This window comes from Mesoplodon bidens (genome assembly GCF_964165515.1).
Source record: "Mesoplodon bidens genome assembly, chromosome: 3".
NCBI lineage: Eukaryota > Metazoa > Chordata > Mammalia > Artiodactyla > Ziphiidae > Mesoplodon > Mesoplodon bidens.
Genome location: NC_138178.1, coordinates 137806334 through 137819978, shown reverse-complemented (window position 1 = coordinate 137819978; position 13645 = coordinate 137806334). Strand labels below are relative to the sequence as shown.

The following is a 13645-nucleotide window of genomic DNA, read 5'->3' as shown; positions in this document are numbered from 1 at the left end:
TCAGTTGGGTTGCCAGCCCGCCAAGTGACTTAAGGTTAAACACATTTTTTTGAAGGCTTCTTGTTTTTGTGTTCTCAGTGGGCTATTTATACCGTTTTCAAGCATTCCCCCCGCCTTTGGAATTTTAATTTACTGTGAGTGCTTCCCCCTTAGAGCATTCCCTAGTGCCATTTTATTCTTGACCCTTTTGAATAAAAATCCTTAATGAAGACATCTGAAAAGGGGGTGAAGGCCAGTAGAGAGACACCAGGGAGGCTTCTGAATTGTCCTCTGAAATTTTGTCATCTAGATGCTGAGGGTGGTCTCTTTGTTAAGAGTTTCGCATCCGGACCTTAAGGCCACATAATTAATGTTCCCACTGGAATCGTAGAGACTCTCTTTGAAAGAGTCTGTTGTCCAGTTTTCAGGCCACATTAGGCATGTTCCCGCCCAGGAGCAGGGCCTGAAAAGAATGTCGGTGTTTCCCTTCAGGTATAGGTGCCCGGGGGTCAGGGGGAGAGGGAACGGCAAGGGGTGGAGTGGGAGGCGGGTGATCGACAGGGATAGAAACGGTGTCTCCTCCTCCCTCTGAATGTGAAATAGCCAATGAGGTGGCGCGGCCGGGCCGGCCGGGCCGCCAGTGCCATATAGTATGCAGCAACCGGAGGAGTCACGTTGGGGGAACAGCAGAAAGCAGCTATCCTTTTACACTACTTTGCTCTAGCAGCTATCTTAATGGTGACTGCGTGGCCGGGGGGAAACCTGATCGGCCAGATCCAGCCGAAACCGGGAGGGAGGGAGTGGGCTTTCCGGAGGGGGGGAGGGGGGAGGGACACGAAGAAGGAGGAGTAAGAGAGGGGAAAAGAAAGAGGAAAAGAGTGCGAGGGAGTGAGGGAGGGAGGAAAATAAACAACAAAAAAATGTCCTCTTCCTCCCCCACCGGGCAGATTGCAAGTGCGGCGGACATCAAGCAGGAGAATGGGATGGAAAGCGCCTCGGAAGGGCAGGAGGCGCCCCGAGAAGTGGCGGGGGGCGCGGCGGCGGGGCTGAGCCCCCCGGCTCCAGCCCCTTTCCCCCTGGAGCCGGGGGACGCCGCGACCACCGCCGCCAGGGTGAGCGGAGAGGAAGGGGCAGTGGCTGCAGCGGCGGCGGCCGGAGCGGCGGCGGATCAGGTACAACTCCACTCGGAACTTCTGGGCAGGCACCACCACGCCGCGGCCGCCGCCGCCGCCGCCGCCGCCGCCGCCGCCGCCGCGCAGACCCCACTGGCCTTCTCGCCCGACCATGTCGCCTGCGTGTGCGAGGCGCTGCAGCAGGGGGGCAACCTGGACCGCCTGGCCCGGTTCCTGTGGTCCCTGCCCCAGAGCGACCTGCTACGTGGCAACGAGAGCCTGCTGAAGGCGCGGGCGCTGGTGGCCTTCCACCAGGGCATCTACCCTGAGCTCTACAGCATCCTCGAGAGCCACAGCTTCGAGTCGGCCAACCACCCGCTGCTGCAGCAGCTCTGGTACAAGGCGCGCTACACCGAGGCCGAGCGAGCCCGCGGCCGGCCGCTGGGCGCCGTGGACAAGTACCGGCTGCGCAGGAAATTTCCCCTGCCCCGCACCATCTGGGACGGCGAGGAGACGGTGTATTGTTTCAAGGAGAAGTCGCGCAACGCGCTCAAGGAGCTCTACAAGCAGAATCGCTACCCTTCGCCCGCCGAGAAGCGGCACCTGGCCAAGATCACCGGCCTCTCCCTCACCCAGGTCAGCAACTGGTTCAAGAACCGCCGGCAGCGCGATCGGAACCCCTCTGAGACCCAGTCCAAAAGGTGAGCGCCAACTTTCCTCCTCCTCCCCCTTCCTCTTCCCAACCCCCTTCCCAGCTTTCTTTTCCTCCAAGTGCTCGCAAACATGGCGCTTACCTTCCCCACTAGCCTGGTCCGGCTGCCCACCTCTCCCCGCCCCCCACCTCTCTCCCCGGCTGGGGGAGGGGGGGCGGCGGCGGCGAGGGGCGGGGGAACCTTGCTCCTTACCCTCCCCCCACCTCCCCCCAGAAGTTTCTGGTCGCCCGCCTAGGTCTCAGTCCCCGCCCCCACCTCGGCTGGTCACTGCTGCCCGGTTTCCCACCCCCATCCCTCTGGCTTTGAAGTTGCCAATCTCTCCCCGGTTCTGGCCGGGCGAAGGATCGTGTGTAGCCGCCGGAAAGGCAGTTCTCGCTGCCGCCCGATGCCCACGGAGGTTGCCAGCGCCCGCCGGGGTCTGCACCTCCACGGGGTCACGCCGGCCCGGCGCGCGCACGCGCTCCCGGACCCTCAGGGTTCGGCTGCCCTAGGCAGGCGCTGGAGGTGGCCGTGGCCGCTCCGGAGGGAGAAGAAAGTTGGTGGGGTCTGGAAGCGCAGAAGGGGGTCTGGGGACGTCGAGGTTTTATATGACAGAGTTAATCATTCACCCTGCCCGCTGTGGTTCCCTTCGCGGCCGCGGCAACTGTGGGGTGTTGGTGCGGCTCGGCTCTGCGGTGTTTTGAAACCTGATTCTGAACTCCTTCGGATCGAATTTCAGCGCCGCCGGGGTGGTGGGGCTAGAGGGCGGCTTCCCCGGCCCCCGAACCCTGCGGGGCTCCCTCCTGGTGTGGTGATTGGGGCTGGGGGCAGGCTGGCACCAGGCGGACAGCAGGGAAGGACTGGGGGGCGCTATCCACTCCGCACCTCTTTGAGCGCCCACCCTGGCGGGTTTGAACTTTTTGACTGCCAGGTATTTTTTCCCAACCGGTAGAAAATACCGGGTTTTCCTCCTCTTTTATACGTCCTCCTGAGTCAGACACCTGGTCTGTGTGTATTGTTGGACAAAGTAAAGAGAAGGTCGCCGAAAGGGATGGTGTCGCCAGCCCCGCGGGGAAAGGAGAGAAAGAATCCAAAAGCAGCTCGAAGGTTCTGCTCAGGGGAGGAATCTGGGAGCCGGGGAGCCCGCCCCGGCGGGGAGAAGGTGATCACTCGGCGCGTTCCAGAGCTCGCCGCGGGCCGCTCCTGCCCGTTTCTCGCCCAAGGCAGGAGGGAGGCTCCGTGCCCTAACCCGGCCTCGCGATAACCAAAACAAAACGCGCACTGCGACCTGCGTGCACCCCTCCGCAGACTTGCGGGGGCGACCCAGAGGAGGCGCCTTGGTAACTCCACGCCACCTGTCCCCGTGCCTGCTTGAGGCGGCGGATCCTGTCGGCGACGGAATCCGATGGGCAGGGGGTAGGGGGTTGGGGAGCGGGCGCGGCGCGCCGGCCAGCTGCCCTGGAGCCTCCACTCCCTGGCCGGGCGCGTTCCCCGCGTCTCCGCAGCCACACTCAGCCTGCTTCGCCCCCACAACACACACACACGCTCCCAGCCCAGTTGCCTGGTTGAGGCCCCTTTCCGGATCTACCTCCCACCCGCATCCCCAGTGAGTCACCCTCGCAGACGGCGACGGCGGCTCAGCCTCAGCTCGTAAATCAAAGCGCCTTCTGCGCCCCTGGCCCCGCAGTCCAAAGCCGGGGTAATTCCCTCCCCTCGGCAAGAAAGCGAACCGGCCTCGGGGCACTGCAGAGATGTCGGATCTTCTACCGGGCCAAGTCCCGCCGCGCTCCCAACTGCCTCTGTCCTACCATCCTTTCTCCCCCGGCCCAGCCTCAGACCAAATGGGAAACACCCACCACTACCCCTCCCCAGATTTGGTATTTACCCCCAAATCGGAGAGCTGAGGAACCCAGTATTGTTTGGAACAGAACAGAAGGACTGAGGGTGCTGGGGAAGGGGTCTGATAGGTACAAGGCCACTTAGTGACCCACACCCTTTCCCTCCCACCTCACCAGGGCACTGGATGGTGTTTGTTAAATAGGCCCCTATGGCTTTCTTTGGATTCAAAGGCGACTGCACCTAACAGTTCTTGGGTTGAAAGTGCCTTTCCTACAACAAGACAGCCACTTTGTTGAATGAGACAGTTGTCAGTCTGGTGGAGTAGAAGTTTGGGAGCAGGTGAGAAAATGATCTCTTGTTAACTAGCTGGCAGACAAAGCTGAGTACTTCCCACCTCCTGCTCCTTTGACAGTTTCATTTACCTCCAAAATCACACTAATCAGAATTGGTTTGAGGGGAAAGGAAAGAGTTCCTAAACAGAAATGACTGACCACCCCTTTAATGAGTTTTTTTCCTGTGGTATAGGTAGCAGCATATTTAACAGTAATAAATAACTTCAATGCTATAAAAACATGTAGACAATTTTCCTGTAAATCCTATTAGCTGAATTTATATCTTTTAGACCTCTGGACTTTCTCTGAACTTATTATTAGTAAAGGTTATTGAGACATGAGAGTTCCTCTTCTCAGATGCCCTGGTCAGAATCTGCTGAAAGGCCTCATAGCTAAAACAAGACTAGAAGACTTCCTGCTGTGCTTTCCTTAAACACTACCTTTAATGGGATTAGAGGCTGGTTTTCCAAACAGTTGGCACTATGTAGATTGTCATTCCCATGACTTTCTGAATGTCTTGATTTCCTCCTCTGTACAGTGAGTCGGATGGCAATCCTAGCACTGAAGATGAATCCAGCAAGGGTCATGAAGATTTGTCTCCTCATCCACTCTCCAGTTCATCCGATGGTGTCACCAACCTCAGCCTTTCCAGTCACATGGAGCCAGTGTATATGCAACAAATTGGAAATGCTAAAATATCATTAAGCTCTTCTGGAGTTTTGTTGAATGGAAGTTTGGTACCTGCCAGTACTTCACCTGTCTTCATTAATGGTAATTCTTTCATTCAGGGACCCAATGGAGTTATCCTTAATGGATTAAGTGTGGGAAATACACAGACAGTGTCACTGAACCCACCAAAAATGGCATCAAACATTGTGAGCAATGGTATATCCATGACTGACATACTGGGGTCTACCTCCCAGGATGTGAAGGAATTCAAAGTTCTCCAGAGTTCTTCAGCTAACTCAGCAGCCACCACCTCCTACAGCCCCAGTGCTCCTGTGTCATTCCCAGGGCTGATACCCAGCACTGAGGTGAAAAGAGAAGGTATTCAAACAGTGGCTTCCCAGGATGGAGGTTCTGTAGTGACTTTTACCACACCAGTGCAAATCAACCAGTATGGCATCGTCCAGATCCCCAATTCCGGAGCAAGCAGTCAGTTCCTTAATGGGAGCATTGGATTCTCTCCACTGCAGCTGCCTCCTGTTTCAGTGGCAGCTTCACAAGGTAAAAGTCTGGTTTGGTTCCGTAATGCACCAGTGAATGTTTTAGCCAGCTGCTGTAAATGATGCATTTGGTGAGAGCTTTAGATTGCTGTTACTGTTCAGGTAACTTACTGGCTGCCACAGCTGCAGAATAGCCTTGATTTGTTCCTCTTTCTTCACAGCATCCATGTAATATCCAGCTTGCTTTGTTCCCTGGCATCATGGGGGTGGGTTTTTATTTTCCCAACAACTGAATGGAAAAATACAGTTCGCAGCGAATCCTGCCAGTTCTACAATTATAGAAATATGCTAAGTCAATCGATGCTTACAAAATAACCCACTGCTTGACATTTTAAGATTAAAAATTAATATTGCTAGAACACAAAATAAGTCAAGCAGTTGGTAAGAATGTGTAGACTTCACCTAAGCATTATTTATTTGACCAAAAGGAGTTTTAGAAGAGCGAGCTAAAGAGACTGGATCATTTGCGTTTGATTCATGTTCCTCCTATAAGTAAGACTAACAGACCTAAAGGGAAAACAGAGGAGTATGTGATTGTCTGTTGCTATGCATGTATACTTGCCCCCTAAATGTGTGGGTTTATTTATGGAGGTAACTGTAAGCCTTATTTTATATGTTGGTGGCTTTACTAAGGCATCTGCTAAAGGAAGCACTGATCTGAAATTTGGGAAACCTGAGGCTGATATGCCAGCTCTTCAATGACTTTAAGCAAATCTGGATGGCTCTGTGTCTTTGTTTCTCTACAGAAACTGGAATGGTTAGAATGGCAGTGGAGGTTGCAGAAATGCTTGAATTCAGGAGTGGGAGATGTTAGTGCATATTTGCCTTCCTGGAAGCAAATCTGAAAGTCCAAATTTTTACCAAAACAAAATAAGTAACTGTTTGCCTTAAAGATCAGCTTCCTGTAAAATGGTTTTATCCAAAAAAAAAAAAAAAAAAACTCAATTTATACACAACTCTTGTTTCCACAACTATGGTCTACTTCAGTTTGTTTGAGGCATTAATGGAAGAATTGTTGTGCAGTAAATTCCATTCTGTTCATTTGTTTCTCTTTAGGTAAAATGGTAGTATAGTAACACACAACAGTCCTGCAGCATGCTATTTATTTCTTCATTGTTCCAGGCTATGGAAAGGATTAAGCTTAGTCACTATCCAACACAGGGCAAAAATAGGAAAACCACAGGGAAAGCCAAAGTGCTTAGTTTACAATACTTTAATGTGGATCTAACCCTTTTTCTCTCTTTAGGAAATTTCCAAATAGTAGGTAACATTTTAAAGACAACAAATTTGAGCAAAAAGCATGGTATGTACATTGGGGGAGGAGAAAAGCAGGAGTACTTCTCACACATAAACTATAAAAGTGCTACCATAGAAATTGTTACAAACTAATAGCTAATTCTTAAAATGGGACATTTAATATGAATAAGAGCAGCATTTTCAGTTAAAGTAGCTAAGATCAAATGACAGAGCTGTCAATCCTTAGACTTGTCTGGGTGAGTTGAAGACATAAGTTTAACCAGATGGCCCAGGAAACAACGTTCCCTTAGAGTAACTGTGTATTGCAGTTCTCAGTAAAGCATTTGGAGATTCAGCCTTTCTCAAAACAGATACCAAGCCTTTCTTAAAAATGGCTAGACAAGGTAGATTATCTTTCTATAGTCGAAATTTATATAGAAAAGCAGAATCTCTACATCTTTTGCTCACTTTATAATCTGAGTAAATAAGGGTTTTTTTTAAGCATCATTATAAAATTATACTTTGTACCTATATCATTTCTCAACTGGATTTTTTTAACTGATTTTGAAATGATTGTTCAATTTATAATTCAATTGCAGCTATACTTAAATATCAAGTTTTAGATCTTTATAATCTGAGTATATAATCTGAGTAAATCTGAGTAAATAAGGGGTTTTTTTAAGCATCATTATAAAATTATACTTTGTACGTATATCATTTCTCAGCTGGATTTTTTTAACTGATTTTGAAATGATTGTTCAATTTATAATTCAATTGCAGCTATACTTAAATATCAAGTTTTAGATCACATCTGCTTTTCCCCCTTCATCTATGTATTTTATAATATCTACACATTTAGAAATATTATATTATTTATATTCCATAGCAGTTTGGGAAAATGTCACACCTATTATATTATATATAGCCCTATCAAAAAATAATGAATCATTTTGTTCACAAATACACTGGCAAACAATTTCACAAACGCATACACACAACAAAGTAACCATCTATTTCAGATGTCTTTTGCTACAGTTTAGTAGTCAACAAGAATTTTAAAGCCTTTTTAGTTTGTTTAACCTGGAACAAAGATTTACGTTAGAGAAGAGCTCAAACACATGAAGAAATATTTTTCTTAAGTTCAAATAAAGTGTTTTCAATTTTTGTTTGTTTAAAGCCATTCCTTTGCATTTAAGGTGCTTAAAAATGTTTGGAAGACATATAAACAGCCCTGTGACATACATTTATCAATATAGGGGACAACATAATCACAGTTATTCTATTAATTCAAGGAGGGAAATGTTTTAGGTGAATTACCTTTAACATTAGGCTGTTTTCTCAAAATAATGAAGAGTTTACTGAACATCTAACTCAAGATCAGGGTAAACATCCTACTTGAATTATTCGGTCACAAAACTCCCCCATGTCCATCTTTCCTTTAATGCCAAGATAATTGCCATTATTTCGCTGTGCCTAGGAAAAGACTCAGAAAGAAAAGGGTTTTATTTGATGGTGTGAGTTGGGGGGAAGGGGGTCTAATTCGTCTGCATTGTCTGAGTTAGCTGATTTGAACAACTCAGCTTTCTACTTATATTTCTTTTTCTACTTCTGGTCTCTGTAGAACATTATAATGAGAGTCTCAAAAGATACAAACCTTTTACAGAAGCATTAGCTCTAGCTCTTTATGTTAATCTGTATTTTAAAAAGCACATTTCATTATTATCATTAATTCTTCCTGTCACTACAACACTGAAAATTCAGAACTAGCACTACAAAAGGAAAAAAAAAAACTTGAATGTTTTGTTGACTTGACATTATGGTTAGTTTGGTGAAACTTTGCAACTTGTCTGTACAGGTTTATATGGTTAACTGTAAGCCCCAGGGTAACTCATTTATGTGGTATTTTCTGCATTTCCGTTTATATTTTATGTCAGTTACTGAGCTTGCCCTGAACAAAGGCATTCTCTTTCACATTTGTGTTTTCTAGTTCTAACTGGCAGAGCGAGCAGTAACTATCAACTAGTTGAGAGATATCAAGTCTCAGTAATACTGAACCAGAAACTTGACTGAAATTAGAACTTGGAAACAAAAAAATTTTTTTTCACATGTGATTTCTAAGCCAGCAGTTCTCGCTCCCGCTTCATCACCAGAATTACTCAAGGAGTTAAAAATACACCTGTTCTGGGATTTACTGAGTCAGATAGATTCTCAGGAGCGGAGCCTTGAAATCTGTAGTTTTAAGTGCTCAGGGTGATTCTGCGGAACCTGAGAAAAATCATGTGTGTAAAAAAGTAACTTTTTTCTTTCCTTATCAGCCCCATCAATGATAATCTGTACTTTTTTTTTTTTTTAGGTAATATTTCAGTAAATTCAAGCACTTCAGATGGGAGCACATTTACAAGTGAGTCTGCCACAGTCCAGCAAGGAAAGGTTTTCTTGAGCTCTCTTGCTCCCAGTGCAGTGGTATACACTGTTCCTAATTCAGGCCAGACTATAGGATCTGTTAAACAGGAGGGCGTGGAGAGGAGCCTGGTGTTTTCTCAGTTGATGCCTGTCAATCAGAATGCACAAGTAAATGCAAACCTGTCTTCTGAAAGTATCTCGGGAAGTGGCCTCCACCCACTGTCCTCCTCCTTAGTTAATGTATCCCCAACTCACAATTTTTCCCTGACTCCCCCTACCCTACTAAACCCCACTGAGCTAAACCCTGACATTGCTGATAGCCAGCCAATGTCTGCACCTGTGGCAAGCAAATCTACTGTGACATCTGTCAGCAACACAAACTATGCAACTCTTCAGAACTGCTCCCTTATTACTGGTCAAGATCTATTATCAGTACCCATGACCCAGGCTGCCCTTGGGGAAATAGTTCCCACAGCTGAAGCCCAGGTGAGTCACCCCTCCCCTACAGTACACCAGGATTTTGTCAGAGAACATCATTTGGTTATGCAGTCAGTAGCTAACATAAAAGAGAATTTCTTAACAAATTCTGAGAGCAAAGCAACAAGCAACTTAATGATGCTGGACTCCAAATCCAAGTATGTCCTAGAGGGCATGGTTGAGACTGTCTGTGAAGACCTGGAAACAGACAAAAAAGAGCTTGCCAAGCTCCAGACTGTCCAATTGGATGAAGAGATGCAAGACTTGTAAACTTAATTTCTTTTTTTTCTCCCTGGCATCAGCAGGCAGATCTTTTCATGAAGACCTGAGGACATAAAGGATTTTCCCATTTGAAGGGAAACATTAGTTTTGCAAGTAAATGCATTCAAGAGACTTTGGATTGATCTGCATGAAGATCACAGTTAAATATGCAGGAGTAGAACTGCATTATTGCAGACTTTTTGTTCACATGTGTTCTCTTTTAAATAGATGGAGACAGAGGAGCAAGATGAAATATATCAAGAAGTCAAAGTGTATCATTTGGTTGACTTAACATAATTCTAAGATCAAATGGAACTTGATAAATAGTTTTCTAAATTAAAAATGTATACACTTAAGGTAGAAAATTAAATATCACTACAGAGCGTTAGAAACAATACAATTCTTTTTGTTTACTTTTACTCCACGGGCATTGGTAAGGTTAAGAAGCATAAAAGGTACTCTACACTACTCTAAGGGTATATTTTTGAATATATGCATTTCTGTTTTTCAGCATTTTTGTGAAAGTCTTGGCTTGTCTCTATACGTTTCCAAATGTGATTGCTAATAGTTCACTGTGGCTGAGAAAGTTTGCAACTCCACTAAAAACTCTGAAACAAACTTCAGTATGAGTGTAAATATATTAGTCCTATAAGCAAGAATTTGGGTAATTACAGTGAATTTTATTTATGCTGTATATGTTTCTCTTATACTTCAGACACTATGAACTGAAAAGAAAAATGTTTTCGTACTGTTTAATTTATTTTTATTGTTTGAACAGGAAGTGAACAGTTATTTCCAACAAAGTTTTACTTTTGTAGGATTTTAAAAGTAATGATTTTTATCAGGAGTCTATTAAGTTCAATATTAATAACACTGAAACAAGAAATCTGACTCCCAGTATTGGAATTTTGGTACTTTTTTTCACATCCTTGTTCTTTATTTAGCAACTCTGATTCATTTAAATATATTTTCTACAGAATTCTATGTGCCTTTTTACCTTGTGGCCTTTTTATTATCTTACTAAGGTACAGAAGTTTCAACAGAAGCACTGATGACTCCTTTCTACTATCCAACAGGGTTAATTTCACAGAATTGCTCTAAATCTGAAGAACTTAAGTTTCACTTATATTATTAGAGTTAATGTTTATGATGCAAGCAGTTGAACAATTAATTATTGTTGATACTTTTCATTACAAAGAAGTAACAGTTATAGACTACCATGTAAAACCAATTCTGGAGGCTATGAAAACAACCATTTTAAAGGAAAGAAAGAATATGTAACTTCTATTGAGCTGAATTATGTCCTGTTGAAACTTAGTTCTAAATGTTTTAACTCAGTTGTTACATTATGACATATGACTGTTGTTTGCACTATATTATCACCTCTTCTTTAAGAGTAAATCTTTCGGGGTTTCCGTAAGAAGCTTGTTTGATAATGTTGTGAGCTGTGGTTACAGTTTTTATCAGGACTCTGAACAGAAGATGTAATAATACAAATACATTTATGTAGTGAGTAAAGTCTCTGGTCTCTGAAAAGCAAGAAAAGTGAGAAAATGATCTCTTCAGAGATGACAGAAAGTTGTTGAACATGAAGATGTCACCACATCTTGCTTTCTTTAAGATCGGAACAAAGGGTCCACTGTAATGTCTACATGCCCATCAGCCCAGCATGTTGAATAAGGGCCATAGAGGATTTAACTTTTGTTGTTATTGCAAATGGAACTTGCAGGCATAGGTGAAGAGCCCTTTGAAGAATTCCTCCCCCATCATTTTTTTTCTCCCCCATCATTTTGATAAAGAACTTAGATCCCATTTTTTTATGGAATTAGCGAATGTTCCTAAACTGCTGAAATTACGTGTTGTTTTGTTTTGTTTTGTTTTACAACATCAGGTTTTTTAGAGTTCTGTTCCACTCCACCACTACCTATACAGCTTGTTTCTTTGGGTGTGTGCTGATCATGTTACTGAGATTAATTACATGGGTCTATAGTGCAGTTTACATGAAAATGATGTTTTCCACTTGATTGCTGCAAATATCAAGAGTTTGTTAATTATTTTAAAATACCCATCCAATAAGAAAGATGGGAAGGTTTAAAAAGTTATATATGTTATATATACGTATATATAACAGGAAAAGTTTTGTGTCTTCCAAAAATATAAGCCTCTCTTTTATTCACAGTTCTTCCTCTTTTCTTCCTTAAGAAAGAGAAAAGATAGCACAAAACTTAAGACTTACCTAGGAAACCTATTCATACTCCAACATGATGTAATTATACCCCTACAATTACTCCAGGTAGCTATACAATATACCAGGTAAGAATCAATGCACATTATAAAGAACTTGTTCTTTTCTATTTTTTCGGTAAAATAAGGGCCAGTTGTTATGTAACCCATATATATGGGAATGAAATAAGATAAACCCCATGATCTCCTTGCACAGAATTGCAAATGTTTATTTGCAGTACCAAGGGCCAGACTCAGAACCCTTGTCAGAATTTCCCTCTACGTAAACCAATGCTTGAAGATGCTGCAAATGACCCTCTAATGATCCCCAAAGAGGAATCAGAATAGGGATAAATAACTCCCTGCAAACCCTAACCCCTGCTGCTGGCTGTGTGAGCCTATCTATGCACTCTATCAGTCAGAATTGATATGTAGCTCTTAGTTACATCCACTAAAGGACAGCCTGTTGTTTAAAGAGAAGGTGCATTTGTTCCTCGGTCAAGCAAGAGCACCTGTGTTGTACTGCTTTATAGCTCATGTATATTCATAGTAAAGAAAAGAATGAATTATACACATTTCAGTGCCTTTCTTGTGTTACGAAAGGCAGGTAGATGTTATAGCCATAGATAAAGTTCATAGTTGAATTGCACACTGACCTTAAATCTCCCTGTAGATGCCCTTGCGTCTTGCATGTTAAAAGCTGGATAATTGGGTACATATTGCAGCCTGCCCTACTACATGTTAGACAAGTGTGCATTAGTACATAACCAGAAGTTCTTCATTCTTTAAAATGTTTTTGACAGATCATCTCATCATAAAAATATAAATAATTCAGGAAAACTGGAGAAAAGAATTACATTTTATAGAAGATGTTTCAAAGTCTTCTTAGAGCTTAGATAATAGAGTCTTAACAGTTATTTTGTATCTAACTGATACATTTTACGTTAATTTCTTATTACCACCACACATTTTGTTACTCAAAATTGTATAGCATGTGACTCTTTTGGCTTTCAGGGTTCTCAAAATTTTTTTATTCTTTTGTTGCATGTACTGTATGTTTAGAGGCAACCAGTTATATACACAATATGGTTTTACTGTGCCTTACACAAAGAGAAAATCTATACAGAATGTATATCATGGGGTGGGGTAACAGAGTCTATACTGCACTGTTAGGTGATGGCACACAGAGCATGTCCCAGAACATTTCTGTGCTTAATTACCCAACCAAAGAGATCTAAAGTATGTATGTTGTACTGTAATAGGGGTTTATGCCTGGACAATTAAGTGTTTTATTTGTTTTCTGAAATGATGTGAACTTATTTTTCTAAACACTATGCTAAATAAACTTTATATTTATACATACCTTATGTTGAAAAAGTTATTTATCCCTGGGAAAGCAGAGAAGAGTAAAGAAAAGAAAAACAAAAATCCACAAACAGTTCATAGGCTTGCAAAGATAAGAGGAGTCATTTAGGGCTTCCCTGGTGGCGCAGTGGTTGAGAGTCCGCCTGCCAATGCAGGGGACACGGGTTCATGCCCCGGTCCGGGAAGATCCCACATGCCGTGGAGCGGCTGGGCGCATGAGCCATGGCCACTGAGCCTGTGCATCCGGAGCCTGTGCTCTGCAACGGGAGAGGCCACAACAGTGAGAGGCCTGCGTACTGCAAAAAAAAAAAAAAAAAGAGGAGTCATTTTAGGAAAATAGTCTGTTGGTCTTTATGCAAAATTACCCAACTCACTTAATTGTACTGCATACTCAGAGCTAAATGATTAGATTTCATCCTCCTTAAAGGAAAGAAATGCGTCATTCATGTGGGTGTCCCAAAATCTGAATCTGATACCATTTTTAATGGAATTAAATTGAA

The 13645-nt window shown here is 43.9% G+C and overlaps 1 protein-coding gene across 2 annotated transcripts; it reads left to right on the top strand.

Moving 5' to 3' along the window:
* Window positions 1-641: 641 nt before the first annotated feature.
* Window positions 642-13112, top strand: SIX4 (SIX homeobox 4). Of its 2 annotated transcripts, XM_081228870.1 has the most exons (4): window positions 642-717; window positions 927-1792; window positions 4493-5181; window positions 8770-13112. In XM_081228870.1, exons 1-4 carry the CDS (start codon window positions 715-717, stop codon window positions 9564-9566), a joined length of 2355 nt encoding a protein of 784 aa, XP_081084996.1. In that variant the 5' UTR covers window positions 642-714; the 3' UTR covers window positions 9567-13112. The 2 variants fall into 2 exon arrangements, with proteins under 2 accessions (XP_081084996.1, XP_081084995.1); XM_081228869.1 differs by lacking the exon at window positions 642-717 and having other exon boundaries at window positions 828-1792.
* The last annotated feature ends 533 nt before the right edge of the window (window positions 13113-13645 follow it).

Coding starts and splice junctions, on each gene's coding strand:
- SIX4 (XM_081228869.1), top strand. CDS start 900: ATGTCCTCTTCCTCCCCCACCGGGCAGATTGCAAGTGCGGCGGACATC. Junction 1,793..4,492: donor TCTGAGACCCAGTCCAAAAG/GTGAGCGCCAAC, acceptor TCCTCTGTACAG/TGAGTCGGATGGCAATCCTA. Junction 5,182..8,769: donor TTCAGTGGCAGCTTCACAAG/GTAAAAGTCTGG, acceptor TTTTTTTTTTAG/GTAATATTTCAGTAAATTCA.